This window comes from Manacus vitellinus, unplaced genomic scaffold (genome assembly GCF_001715985.3).
Source record: "Manacus vitellinus isolate BGI_N305 unplaced genomic scaffold, ASM171598v3 scaffold_60_pilon, whole genome shotgun sequence".
Classification (NCBI taxonomy): Eukaryota; Metazoa; Chordata; class Aves; order Passeriformes; family Pipridae; genus Manacus; species Manacus vitellinus.
This window is the reverse complement of record NW_021940687.1, coordinates 595062-610651: the sequence shown is the minus strand read 5'-3', so window position 1 is coordinate 610651 and position 15590 is coordinate 595062. Positions and strand designations below refer to the sequence as shown.

The 15590-nt window shown below is 39.3% G+C and overlaps 1 protein-coding gene across 1 annotated transcript in view; it reads right to left on the bottom strand.

The window, feature by feature from the left end:
• Positions 1 to 4272: 4272 nt before the first annotated feature.
• The window catches only part of LOC103763444 (glypican-5), a 360042-nt gene continuing 348724 nt past the window's right edge, over positions 4273 to 15590 (bottom strand). The window contains 1 exon segment of the mRNA XM_018083108.2: positions 4273 to 12557. Coding sequence (XP_017938597.2) covers positions 12358 to 12557 — 200 coding nt within the window. The 3' untranslated portion in view covers positions 4273 to 12357.

Sequence of the window (15590 nt, the reverse complement as noted above, 5' to 3'; positions counted from 1 at the left end):
AATGCTAACAAAAATATTCTGTCTTTATTTTTCCCTACTGCAAGTCCCAGATATGTTGGGGACTACAAGCTTAGGTATCCGCAGGTGAGTGTCCACTGTAGCTGGCCAGTATGAAATGTTCCACAGTGGATTCCTATTTTGGCTGTGTAAATTCTGGCCAACAGTGAGCATTACTGTCTCGTCTTACCCTCTGTGAGAACCCACAGCCCTCTGTTGTCCAAGGAGCAAGAGCCATGCCCAGAAATGAACACCCAGGGAATGCCTAAGCCATGGAAGGCTCAGGTGTGTCTAATTAGCTCTTTCACTGGGACAGAGATTCCTGTTTTTTTTTAGTGGCAAGGAAATACATTTTCCTTGTGAGTGAGCCAACTCTCTGGAGTCTCTTAGATGAACCAGGTTTTCTCATAAAACCTTTAAGGACCTGAAGAAACTTGCAGGTGCACACAGGTGTTTCTGCACAGCTAGTTGTCTATATATGGAAAGAGATTACACTAAAAGACGCCTGCTGCTCTGTCCATCCGGAAGACAAACTTAATTTCTGAGGCAGAGCTGACTGCTGAGTAATAGGAGGGCTGGAGAGAGCTCCCTGCTGACGGCATGGAAAAAAGGTAAAGGGAGAATGGCCCTATAAGTGTGTCCTACATCATTCTGGGACTACCTTTTACTCCAGTATTAGTAAAATAGTTTGGGGGATCTCAGTTTTGGACATAGCTGCTTACTGGGACAAAGCAGGTGGCACTGATAGCTGGATTTTTCATAAGTTTGATACTGTTCCATGTGCTGCCATGTCTTTTGGCAAGGATGAAGCACATTCCTAGGTTCTGTTTTGCCCAAGGATGAGTAATCAGGAGGCAGCAAGGAGCATCAAACAGGAGGAATCATATTCCTGTTAGCTCATGTGCAAATATCAGTCTTGTGCTTTCGACTGTTCAGACAAAACAAGCTGCTGCTCTTAGTTACTTGCATATCTGTGGGTAAGAACATAACCCTGTGAGTAGCATCATCTTGTGAGTAACATCAGAAAGTCACTATTTACCAGTGTATTTACCTCTAAGTATTCCTGTTCTCCCTGTAAGAAAAGGTAAGGGTAGTTACCACTGCGTAGTGAGTTAGCACATGCTGACATTCTTGTGTTGATTTTTTTTTCAGATTTCACCCATAGGAAACATAATTTCTTCATTGCAAGAAAAAAAAAATTAAGGCTCTGGGAGGTTAATGAACTTATTTGTTCACACTGTTCTAATAGATCACATGCCAGAGTAGGAGCCAAAAACATGACTTCTGATCGTGGTTCTGACATGCGCCTGCAATGTTAAGAGTACTGTTCCCTGAGGTTCATTTTCCCAGACAGACAATGAACTATGGGTCCCTTCATCTGAGGTTAATTGGAGTCTCTGCACCTTTCCTTAAATTAAAGAAATGCCCTGAGGAAATTGATGCACTACATGTGTCTCAAGAACTTTACCTGAAATTTAAGGTGGAACTGAGAAAGGAAAGACAAGTGCTAAGTGGTGACCTCATCAGAGAAACAGAGCAGTGCATACCAGGTGTGTGTGTACCATGGATGCTTTTCAGGGCAAAGCAAAACCACTTCCACTCTCAGCAGTTTCTAATTCCTGAAGGATTTGAGAATACCCACATTTTAGACCCAGTAGGACTAGAATACTTTCTAGTTCTGCAGACCAAGTTAGTCAGTAATGAAAGATACTGATTTTGCAGCCAGAAAAGTCTGCTCACTTGTGGCTGAGAAAACAGAGGGCCATCACAATAACAGTTTGTGCAATAGGATAAGGGAGCAGCCTCCTGCCCCAGCACTTGCCTGGATAACAAATAATGGGTCATATGAAAAAAAAAGCCTTTTTTGAAAGGATAGCTCTGAAACAGAAGGGCTTGAGGCTTAATTCATCCCTTCTTGCTCCTGGGTAGAGGAAGGTCAACGTAAACTCTTCCCCCTGCCTTCATGACCCATGGTCTACCTGTGGAGAATCCATAACATTGTCTGCACGTACCTTAAAAAGGGGAATGGCTGCGTGATTTAGGACCCACTATGGACCCTGGGGAAAAACATGGGGCCCTGTGGCTGACAGGGATGAGAGAGAACAATGCCTGTGGAACTACAGGAGCCAACCCTAAGGATTGAGTTTGCCTTCTTCTCTGGAGGTTTCCAGGTTCTCTGGGTATTTTCAGGTTCTCTGTCTTCTCTTTGTTTTTTTTTTTTTTTTTGGATCAATGACTGCAGAGCCAAAATCCTTGAGTAAATGCTGAGTAACCACTGTGAGTGAATAGGGCTCACACATCTGGTGTAATCTCCTCCTGCTTGCTCTGTCAAATTCCATTCATATGTCATTTTCTTGAAAACATGCAAGATGGGAAAGTAGTAATCTGTGGTTGTAGGACATAAACCTGTAGCTGTAGGACATGGGTTTCTGTTGCTTTTAGAATTCCTTGTTTCTTCTAAAGTTAACTCTGAGCCTCCTTGGCCATAATAAATGCAAATAAACCCTGTTTTTCTTACACAAGCAGGATTATTTTCAGTTTGCTCTTTTAGGATGGTTATAGTTTATGTTGGGTCCTGGAGTCAATAATGACTTACCAAAAAAAGACATTTTATTTTCAGATGTAAAGCTGAAGTGTAGGAAGATTTCCCACACTAAAGTCACAGTGCCTCTCTCAGTATCATAAGGCAAGACATCACTCTGGTAAGTCAGTTGTACTTGGAGCTGCACCATATTGGAATCCCTGGGACAAGCTAGGCTAAATCCACTAATTTTTACTCTGGGTTTGGGTACAACAAATTCTAGATGTGTTTCAGAGCCAAACTGACATACTGCTTGTAACCAAAACCAACTAACCAACACCACCAACAAAAACCAAATGAGGAAAGATTTAGATTTCTGATGGGAGTACCATCGAATGGATCCTATACAGTTGCAAACACTAGTGTCACTTGGCTGCAGAAGGCCTGGTTGCTCAATGCAATTGATCTTCAGTCAGAGATATGAACTCCAGCTAATAATGGACGTCCTTGGGGCATCTCATCAGATCTGATGTATTCTTTGTATTTTTGGAAAATACGTACTGGATCAGGTGAGAGGCAAAGCCTTTAAATAACCCTACAAATCTGAGGCATCGAAGAAGCACTTTTAAAACATCTTTGAGAAAAGAAACAACATCCTTTGAAGTGGAGGCAGGTTGGATTTCAGAATGAAGCAGCTTTGCAGATTTACGCACCTGCTTAATTAGAGGATGAATGTGAAATCCTTAAACTTAAAAGGCTTTTATGAGGCAGCACTTCAGAGAACAAGCATTCCTTTAGCATCGACACAGAAGAGCTGTTGGCTATTATCTTTGGAGGTGGGTCAAAAACGAATATATGAGCAAAAAGTACTCTCCATAGATGGTGAAATGAGCTGTATGCAATTCCCAGATCTCAAAGAGGAAGCATTTTGAAAAAAATCAAAGAAAGCTGGAATCACGGATGCTTTAGGAGGCAACGCTCAAACCATCATGCCAATAGAAAAAAAAAATGAGTAAGAAAAAAGTAGGTAGGTAGATAGCAGGTACAGAATCACGTAAACATAATAAAAGAACAATTTGTTCATTTTACTATTGCGGTTCAGTGGTCTGTCCTATAATTTTCATTCAAACCATTTGAGAATACTGTAAGAGTTGCTCCTAAGTACCACCAAAACAAGAAATAAAAAAAGAAAAACCAGTAAATGTCTTTCCCACCAACTTCTAAGCAGGAAAAAACCAGCTGTTTTGACAGAGCAGTGAAGAGAAGCTCATGAAAATCAGCTTCAGGAAATGCTTATAAGAGCAAAGGTCTCTCCTGAGTTACTTTAGAGAGAAGCACAACCAAAATAATCAGCATTTGACAAAAAAACACCAAAAGAAGAAAAACCACAAAGTTCTAACTAACAAGTGATGAGCATACTAAGCTAACAGCAGGGAGTTTCCTTTTGCTAGTACACTGGCCTATAAGAAGACAGAAGTACTGTTCTCCCAATCAAAATCAGGGGAGAGGCTTTTAATATGGCACAGTTATTGCAAGACCTTAGTCAATGGAGAACTTGAATCTGATTGTCTATGTAGGAATGGAAGTTCAGTGAAAAAGTCCTACCTGTTGAGGGCGGTGTGCTGGCCTTTACCCAGGAGACTGCTACAAGCATTGCATCTCTTCAGTGATATTAAGAGCTCCCAGGAGAGCAGATAGGCATTTTACATCTCACTGTGTTTATTGCAAGAAAGAAAAGGAGAGCAAGACAGTAGTTACAAGCTGCAGAAACAGACCTTTTTTTTTTTTTGCCAGACTATGACCAAAATATTACAAGTTCCTCAGCAGTTCTCAAAGTCTGCACTCTTTATTCAAAGCATCATCTGACCAGATTAAGATTTCACAGGCTTTGTAACTTACATCACAGATGATGGAAAACATTCAGAAAAAAAAGAAAAATTTTAACAGATGACAATAATTAATTTCCTGCTGTGGATTACTTGTTTTTATTCCCAATCACAGTTCACTGTCTTTTACAAAACAGGCTGTTTAGCTTTTCAGTGTAGCCTTGTTCTTCTTCTAAGACATTGTTTTCAGACTGGTTTTTTAAAATTGCCTTTATTGTATCCAGTGCTGAAAACAAACTGAAGAAAATTGACAAATTTATTCAATAAAAATATAAGCAGATATACTGCAAATAAAGCATGTGCTTGGGAAATAGAAATATGTGTTAGAGCTTGTGTACAGCTTAGGGCAAAACCAATCTATTTTGCAACTTAAAATACCCAAGATGCAACTAATGTAAGATACAAATGGAGCAGCCTAGTATTTCCTGTAAAATAAAATGAACTAAAACAGACTAGGAGGCCATAAACTAGTTATTTAAAAAGCTAAATGGCAAAGCAGATATTTTACTAGAATTTCTATCCCAGTGCACTGTAAACATTCATACTGTATTTGTTCTGATACCAAAGTACAGTAAGAGGTTGTTTTATGCAAGGTTAAGTATACTACCTTCCATTTTTATTCTAATATGGCTCCATATTAGAGGGATCCAATAAACATTTTCTGTAGTATTGTTGCTCTATTAGGCTGATCCCATATGCAACTGCAGTGTTTTGGGAGTAGGTTTCAACTCTATTGTTCATACCTAATGCAAAAGCTCAAATATGTGAATTAAATGCACTTTCTCATTTTTCAATGAGACCCCCACCGAATGTCTTACTGCTTTCTTCACTGCTTTGGGCACTTGTCCACAACTTTTGCCTGTAAATGATTTGTCATCTGTGAACTACAAACTGTAGCTTTTCTCAAGTCCCCAAAAAGAGCTAAGGAGTAGACATGCTCTTTCATGACAAGCAGGCAAACTCTTACACAGGCACCAAAACCAACCCCGCTAAGGGGATTCTGTGTCTTTGTGAGGCCCAACATCCCCCTTTGGTTTCCTTCCAAGTTGGATATTTAGCATAATATAAAATACTGTTTGTTTCTGCTCAGGAGGAAATTTTATTTCTTCTCTATAGAATATCAGGCTACAGTAACTCACAAATTGTCCTTTTGCTAATCTGGAAACTCACAGGTAATTTGACATGGAACTGAACCCAAAGATACACAGGCTCCGAGGCAGAACACAGCTGTTTGCTCTGTAAGCTCCTCTAAAAACATCAAAGCCACAATCAGTTCTTTCAACTGAGTCTCTCTTAGTTTCTGAGGCCAGTTTAAGACCTGGATTCTATATCTTATCATGAAGCAGAAAAATCAGACTTGATCTGCCTCAAGGCCTGATCTGTATCAGCAAACCTCCTCTACGAAAGAATTTCTACCCTAGGAGATACTCGCAGAATGAACATCTCCTTGTAGTCCCTGTTACAAGGTGTGGAACCAGCTGCTTCTGGAGAAGGGCCCTGCTGTGCCCCTGGAAAGGGAAAATGCCAGAAGACTTAAGGCATCCCATGTGTCACAGGTTTGCTTTTCAGGTGTAACAATACCACCTGATCAGTGGCTGGGGCAATGTAAAACTGCAATAAAAATTTTGTAATCACTGCAGGTACACCTGATTTTTCTGCATCTAGAAAAAGACGGGCAGAAATTTGCATTCTTGGGCTAGATAATATGCTGTGGTAAATGTTCCTCATTGAGCTGAAAACAAAGGAGCTAACACTGATTCGCAGGAGCTGAGGATCTGCTGCAACATTTTATACCCTAAGAAAAGTCTCTTATTTTGATTTCCCAATCTAATATGTGTGGAGGTTGTAAATATTTTATATTGGCATTATTGTTTGAGAGTTATTTTCAGTTCTCCTTTTTAGAAAGATCAAATCATCTTCCTCGATATTCTGTGCACTTAAATAGAAAATTACTACTTACCGAGGAGCTTGCTTACAGATTCACTTACAGAAACTTACAGATTGAAGCAATCTAGTTTAATTTCCACAAGTTTAATACAGCACCCTCAACATTCCAGCACAGCAATGCTTCTGATAACCTGATTAGTAAAACTGTATATGCATTTATAGAAATGTGAAAGTTACACTAAGATCTATATTCTTGAAGTCTCATTGCTTTCCTTTCTCATCACTGAATAAAACAGGCTACAAATCTGGGATATTGTACTTAATTATGGGAAAGAGGTATCAGACTACTTTTATTTTAACTGTATTAAAAATGTCAGTAACTACTCTAGGTGCAATAGCCTAAAAGCCTAGCTTAGCTCATAAACCCAGAAGATGTATGAAAACACACTTCCCCTGAAAAGGAATTTTTACAACTGTGTATTTACAAGGAGTTCACAAAACTAGCAATGCATTCATTTTTCAGATGAAGTGTCCATAGCCTGTAGAATAATTCAAACAGGTGCTAATTAGGTGTACAGAAAGGCCAATGAGAATAATTTATATGTCCCCCTGCAACAGAAAAAAACCCTGAATAAATGTTAATTGCTTATATTATGCAACGAATTATTTTAAGATGGCACTAAATTAGCTGCAAATATAATTACAAAGTACTGGGTAATTTACTAAAGATTAATTGAAATGATTAAGTGCAAACAGCATAATTTTGCAAGGTAGTATTAATATTTTGTGCATGGAAAAAAAAAGACCAACGTCGTTGTTAGAGGGTATTTAATGAAGTACTTCATGCACATCATGAAAGCATGAGTGGCCTCTCTTTGATGTGCCCTTCTCTCAAAGGGGTATGACATGATTTCCATGGGGGGAAATCAATCTAGTGTTGATAATGAGAATTACCAATTTTTAAATGCAGGATCCTTTTCTGAGTTTATTGTCTATTTATTACAATCTCTTGGCTAGTATTTATTTTTTGGTGGCTTAATATTTAATACAATTCAATTGTAGTTATCTAGAGAGTGACAGTGGAAACAAGAAGAGAATTCAGTATTGGGAATAATTCTAGACTTCTGAGGAAATGGGAAGAAGACCTTCTTGTGTTCTTTTTGACTAGCACGTCTGAGCAATAATGACATTGACTCTAAGATGTTTCAGTTTTCATTAACACACAGGCCATATGCTATTGCAAGAAGCACTAGAGCAGTGAAATGCTATAAAATGAAAACAAATGCCTCAGATGTTTGGCCAGTCGTAACACTAAGCACTTATGGTGCTGTGATGGTCAATGTGCAGGACAGAGAATGTGTCCTACTTCTACAGAGTTGAGTCTACCCATGTCCAGAGACATGGGGAAAACATCTCTATCAATTAATTCCCACTTAAAAAAAATGGGTAGACTACTAATTGATTTTCAATAAAAGGTTGAAATCCCACTGACACCATGCAAGTTAGGAAATTTCAACTGTAATTTCAGCTTAAACCTCAAATTTTGTTTAATGTGAAGAGTCCAATTCAGGAACATAGGAACTTTCTGGATTTTTGTCCTACTCAGTAGGAATGTGTTTCATCCCCTTTCACTTGAACACATCTTGCTTGACACTAATAGTGTGCAATACTGAATAAGAATAGCTCAGCGAATCTGGGCAAAAAGGCTCAATTACCATTAAAATCAAGTCTGTGCACAACAATCATTAGGACAATATTGAGAAGACTCAGGATTAGAGAGTCAAATTTAAAATTATGATACACATCGAAGTCTTGGTATCAAATGGAAATAGGGATACATTAAATACAGATCTGATTTAAGAGATCAGAGAGATGTGAATCTCACAGGCAGATTCCCATACACAGAGCCTCTGAAGCCAATGCAGCTGGACAGTATTACTTGTGTTGCTCTTATCAAGCTCTGACAGACATTTGCACCTCAAAAGGCTCATTACTGCAAGATCAGAATCACAGTTCCTCATGCAATGACAAAGTACCTGGTGCGCCAGAAAACAGAGCATAACACTGGCAATGTGCAAGGCAGAAAAAAATGCAAGGTTGAAAATGAGAGGCCAGACTGTGTAAAGCATCTAAATTGCAAAATCCAGTCCAGTTCCTAGCAGATGTCTGTGGAGTTGCCTGAAAGTGCAAGCTCTAGATTCTGTGTTGCTCTTTGCCTGGCCAGTCTCCATGAGCTGATTTGGAGAGGTGTAAGAGCCACCTGAAATCAGCTGAGAACACCTGTCTCAGGGCCTCCGAGAGGGCAGCTGGACGTGGCCATGCACTGGCCCCTGCAGCCACCCACATCTCTGAGCACCCAGATTCACTCTTCCCTCACACTTCCACAGCCAGGAAGGGGACTAGTGACACACAGACCTCCTGAACCTCTTACAGGAACCTGGTGTAACACAGAGCCCCAGGAGCAGTGAAACACTAAGAACTGACACTACAGTAGTTTCGTCTGATCTGGTAAGAAGCCTCTATCACTATCAACAGAAAATTGCAGATTGATTTTACTCACAAGTGTATGACAGCAGTTACCGTCCAACGCTGGCATTCACAAATGCGGGCACAGCAAAATATTAAAAGGAAGTCACAGCAAAACAATAAACAATCAAAAATACAACTCATAACTGTTAGGCAAGGCTACAGCAATGCTCTTAGACTGGTACCTTCTTTGACACTGAGATTACATAGACAAGTTGAAAAGTATTTTGAATTTAGACCTTTGTAATTGCATCATAATTACAGTGTTCTGGATAACAAAATAAGGTTTTGTAAACCAGGTATCTTATTCATCTGAAAAGGATGTCCTTTATCTGACACAGACAGTTGGTTTTGCTTTTCCTGATATAGATGTCTTGTTTGATGGAAAACATTCATTTTAAATATGTAAATGCAACTGATCCTGGGGAAAAAAATTATAAACCATTAGTAGAAATACACTGCATTGCCCTTAAAAACTGCGCCACTTTTGATACACATATTTCATGCTGGTTTGACCAGTACTCTTCTTACAGTGTAAAATGTATTAGTGTGAAATGTATTAATTGATGTGGAGTCCTCTTTCCTCATTCTGCAACAATTTGTGTCTATTAAAACATTGGTTGAATCCAAAGAAATGAGTTGATTCTCTCTCATCCCAAGGTCTGAACCTGTTCTGTTTTGTTACAGAAACTTTAAAAGGGCTCTCTTGTTTAGCTTGAGAGGTGAGTGCTACATCATACAAATACTTGCCAGCCAACTTCCAAATTCAAACACTTGATTTTTCAGAGGTTTCTGTTTGGCAAGATTATGACCTTTAGCAGCAACAAATAATCCCTTGGGTGAGTTATTCCATCCATGACTCCTGCAGCGTTTCTGCAGCTGCCTCTGCTGCAGCTGAACACGAGTGGGATCACCACTGAAAATCTTTCACAGAACACACCTCAGAAAGACACTTAACTCTGGGTATTCAAGTTCCCTCTCTGAAGGTGAGAAAAACTGAAAACTCTAAGCTTCACAGCTGAAATCTGGCAGGATCAGAGCCCAGCCCCGAAACCTCTGTCCATAGGAATCCTGACAGTGTGCAAATGTGGGTGCACCTGTTTGAATGGTGACTGAGCATCTCAAGTGTGAGAACACTAAATTAGGAGTCAGGTTCACAAGCATCAGACATGAATTGCTCCAGTGAAACCACAGTGGTTGGTGTTACCCCAGGAGCAGGTGGTGTCAGCACCTGAGAAGTACATCTCTGTGTGTACAGACAGGGCAGCCTCTCCAACAACAGCCATCACAACACACCCTTTAGGACTGCAAGGCATTACAGAGTTCTGTCACTGTACAAATGACACAACTTGCACACCTCCTCAGGTACCACAGCACTTTTCCAAAGGGTACTGAAAATGAATACAAGAAGCAGCATTTTTAATTATGGTTCCATGGACTGGTGCAGCTCACAAACCCTGGAAAACACAGGACAGCCATTTCAGTACTTTTGGGAAAACTAACTTTCACTGATCTGACTGGGAAGCCCTGATTAGAGATAGTAATATCCTTATCATTTTGAAAAATTAGAATTAAAATACAAAATACTTCATGTTAATGTAAGTACCTTTTCCATTTTATCTACTTGTTTCAACATTAAAATGCAATTATCTTTTAGAAAACTTAGCTGCTGCCGCTTTAGAGACACTGCTTTCTCAGCTGGGTGTGTCCACGGTTCTGATCATACCTTTACATTGGCAAATATGATCTAAGAGCCCAAATTAGAAATCGGACTCAAGCCCCACCTTTGCAAATGTAACTAGACAAGTTCACTAATACTGTCTGAAAACAAAGTGTAGCGAGCCTTTGTTCATTTATTGTATGCTTATTGTGAATTATTGCCACTTTGTAATAACATCCAGCAGCAGCACTGGTACACGGCACCTTCTTTAAGTCAGGCTTTTATAATCAAAGTTGTCAATAAAAAGCCTGAAGCTGGTTAGTAAGATACAGGGTTCTTCTTTTGAGTAATGTCAGTGACTGTGTAACTCCAAGTATCGAAGAGATGTTTTACAAAAAAATGAAGGCAAGTGTTTTACATCAAATCTTACAAAACTGTACATAATAATAGTCTGCAACATGAAAATGGCCATTAAACTGTTGTAATAGTTATGAAATGTAGTAACAATTCGAATGTTTCATATATTTATCATATTAATCACTGTATTCAACAGTTGTGTTTGTATACATATATTCAATGGCACTGTAAACAGTTGTTGGAAAACACACATTAACTCTTAACTCATTAGAAGTTATTATAGTACTTTTTCATCCGAAAACTTAAAACACATCAATGTATCATTGATTAAAAAACAAAGCCTTGTAATATAATAATGCACATTTGACATTTTCTAAGGTAGCAATCAAGATGAGGCAAAACAGAGAATGTTCTAGATTTCAGTGTGTTTTACATTTACACCTAACGTGATACAAAATTTTAAACATTAAATGTAATTAAATAATACACAGTTTATGAAACAGTTGACTTCAGGGACCCATACTGCACAAAATCTAGTTAGAGTCTAATGGGAGTTCCCAATAATTTATATCGCTGGGATCTTTATGGAAAACTTGAGTTGGTATGTAACATCATATAGGCAAAGTAAGTTTGAACTGAATTACCTTTTTTTTCCTCTGTACAGAGCTGCATTCAAGTGGATAAAACATTATTATGTTTATTTATGTTTCCCTTTGCTGGACATTCATCCAATAAGCCTTGAACATACGCTTAAGCATTTGTTAATGACATTCTGTGGGGCAGGGAAACTCCCTATCTATATCCCTCAGTAAACAAAGTGGTTCTATTTGTTTCCATAATTAAGGCAACTATACTGATATATTAGACACACCATACACTTTTATGTTGCTTCCTACAATCTAAATAGTAAGAGTGAAAAGAAGTTTCAAACATGCTTTGAACTTCTTGATCACTCAGGAATTTCATCAAGCCGGTAGAGAGTACTTCACCTGCTCTAGTGGGAGATGTTGCTGCTCATAGCAGGGGTATTGGGACTAGATGATCTTTAAGGTCCATTCCAACCCCTTAACATTCTATGAACTGTAGACACAGCTTGTTAGCTGTTCACTGAAAACATAAAGTATGGATTGGCTTGAATTTGAAGACTGACCATTCATATAACTTATCAGAAAAATTAAACAAACAAAACCAGCCAGTCAAATTCTAGCAAATGAAATCGATAAAAGCAGTAACACACCCATACATAGTTTCTGTGTTTTCCATTACTTCTACCCCATAACTTAAGCTACTCAGATCCTTGTCACCATCCCCTCTGTATCGTGGGTGGGCTTTGCCAAAGGCTATCTCCAGATATTGTAAGTGATGACATTTGGTATCTGCCAACTCCAGCACAGCATTTCATATTTATTCTAACATACCACATAAACTAGAGAACCATTTAGTTTTGTTTTCTGTTGGGTAAGGCTGCAGGTATAAATGACAGTGAACAGAAGCAGTAGCACAATGGCTGCAAGGCAACACAGCTACAGCAGACAACGCCACAGAACTGCCAGTGCTGCTAAAACAAGGGAGGGGCTCAGGGCTGGGCTGCTCCCACTTCCATTTACACTGTGTTTGGAGGATGACTTGACAGTGCTTCTGGTGGTTGTGGTGTCAATCTTTTTCACAGTTGGTTTTGGTTCGTTTCTGTTCTCTGGATGGGTTTTCTTGTCCTTGAGTATATCTGAAAACACAAAAGTAAATGTAAGATTAATCACAAATCTTTTAAACAGGGGCTTTAAGTTCTGTTGCTGGAACGTGTTGTATACTCACTCTGAACAACTGAAATGTGTATAGAGAGTGATGGGGCACTTGCACTAATGTTGCATTTGGACCCAGTGTGGCTCCTCTGTCCTCAGCACCCACCGCTCTGCTCAACAAGTCTTCTCTGACCGCCCAGCTCTACTTGGCTACTCACAGACACTGTCTGAGCAGAATAACAGGTATTCTGCATTGCAGTGGCTGCTCTCAGAGCCTGACCTTCTCTCACAAAAAGTACCTTCGGTTTCACCTGGGATGGGAACTGTCTCATGCTTTAAAACACCATGTTACAACTGAGTGGTTTAGTAACAGATCCCAGTGAAGCAACCGCCAAGCTGGTGAGATGGTGCCGGAGGAGACTGGAAAGCATATGGACTTAACAGAATCATAGAATGGTTTGGGTTGGACGGGACCTTAAAGATCTTCTAGTTCCAACACCCTGCCACGGGCAGAGGTGCCAACTGCTATCCCAGGTTGCTCTGAGCCCCATCCAACGTTGCCTTGGAACACTTACAGGGATGAGGCAGCCACAGCTTCTCTGGGCAACCTATTAGGGTGCCTCAGCACCCTCTGAGTAAAGAACTTCTTCCTAGGATCTAAACTAATATTTCCTCTTTTTGTTTCAAATCATTACGCCTTGCCCTATCTGCCCGTGTAAAAAGTTGCTCCCCCTCCTTTTTGTAAGTCCCCTTCCAGATGCATTTTGGGGCAATTCCACCCATTTTTATATAAAAGACTGGATTCAGAAGAAAGTAGGAGTAGTTCTTTATTGTAAAAACATGGATTTTTTTTTTTTTAATGACAAAAGGATTAGTCTCCAGTTATCTAAACATTCCCAAGCTATTTGCAAGTATTACCGAGATCATATTGCCCTTGAACCCTCTCACTGGCATTGTGGAGAATGAAAAAAACCCACTATATCATCTGCTGAAGGGATGATGATTTTACAGTCAGTTTGTAAAAACACACCTGAGTTTTTGGTAAAAAACAAATGCCTACCTGGAAGAATTTATAATTAACAATAAATGTTCAAGTCCAAGCTTAAAGGATTTCTGATACTAATGAAAGCAGTGCACATACACAAGAAAGCAAAAGGCATAGATTTGTAATGCAGATGAAAAAACAGTCCAATCTTAAAATAAAAACCCTGAATCACAGAAGCAAGCTCCTGGCAGAAATTGGAAAGATGGAAAGTACTCCAGAAATGTAAATGCAATCTGAGATCATTGTCTGCATGTCACTAGTTCTGAACAACCATCAATAAATTCACTTGATAATAAAAATGAGCTATTGTATTGGGAAAGCACACATTGTCCTTCTGCCAGAATAAATTGCAAAAGAAATGCAATGGATTCCTCCATTTTATCATAATATCAACATTAATCCCAGAGGAATGTGTGACTCCTAGACCTCACTCAAGAGGGACTGCAGGGAAGGGACACTGGTTGGCAAGGGATACAGTGAAAAAAGGGTAGTCTAACAGTGCACTCCAAATTCCTTATGGCAAAACATGTCCCTAGCTCCTCTTTGATTCCAACCTGCAATGGAGCTAACAGAAAGGAGGGGGAGGAAAAACCATGCTCCAAATGTTTAGAAAATATCAGTATTCTGAGGACATTTAAAGAAAAATGGACAACCTTCAGACTGTCATTAAAGTAAATTAAGAATAAATCATGGAAATAGGTGTGTTCTGACACTGCCTAGAGTCCTTTCCATCACTGTCATTCTCCTTTGCAACTGCAGTAAAGGTGTTATTTCTCTGCTGCCTCTTATATCATCCTAGCCTGCTGACTTCAGCTCTCTGGGGCCAGCTGATTAAATTAAGACCCCACTCAGGTAAATCTATTCCCCTCTTTGGGCTGGCCATGTCCAGCATTGTAACTTGATTGGCATCTATAAATCGGGCAGACTGAAATGTATTAATTTGTTTATTTTCTTACTATTGACTTAACAAAAAATCTAAGGTAAGATTTAATGCTATCAGAGAGGTTGTTGGTTTTTAAAAGCTTTCCTCTCAGTGACTGCTTAATGCACTGCATAACAAGTGTTAAATAATACATTAGAAAACTCTGCCTTTATCTTTTCCAGGGAAAGGACCACATTCTGAATTCTCTCTCTGTCTTCACAGCAGAGTATCTTCCGATGCTATTCATGGCCAATTCTAATCTGGCATCTAATTGTGCAAACCTGGAATTTTATTTAAAATGTTCTGTTTTCTCCTTTCTTAAAACTAAATAAAAATAGCCCAACTTCTAGTCAAAATCTTTTTCAATCCTATATTTATTTTTTAAGGCCCAAATTTTAGCAGTGTAAAGAATTCCAGTTTCCTCAGAGTTCCTGTTGCTTACTCACTCCAGGATTTTGGCTGAGAAACTCTGAGTTAAATGAGTTTTTCCCCTTAAATCTTTTTCTGAGTCAGATATAGGTAAAGTTCAGTCTACTGCTGACATTCAGAAGGCAAAAAATAGTGATCATGCTGGGAAAAAATAAAGTGTCAGTGTGACGACTAGCACAGAAATGAAACTCCAGTCTCAACAAAGCGAACCCCAGATGTTCAGCACTCATGAATGCAGCCCAGAGAGTATGACTTCATAAAAACAACCAGCCAAATCCCACAGCTTTGGTTTGTTCTAGTATTTACTTTCTGCATTTTAAAGGCTTTATGGTTCCCAATTAGAAGCTTTCTCCATAGCTAGAAACTTCCTTTCACCATCAGTCCCTCTCTCCTTCCCAGAAATGGAGTGGTTAAAATCTCTGAAGGCGCCAGCTAACCTCAGGCTGACACATGTGATGGCCTTTTGGATGCTGGCAGATGAATATTATTCTATGCTGTTTATTTATCACTGCAATGTGATGGTAACACAGCCACTGCAGTAGCTACTGTGCTGTTCCTCATCCAGGCTCCCAGTGCGAATATTCAAATCCTGCCAAAAAGGATACTTAGTGAAGGCAGCTG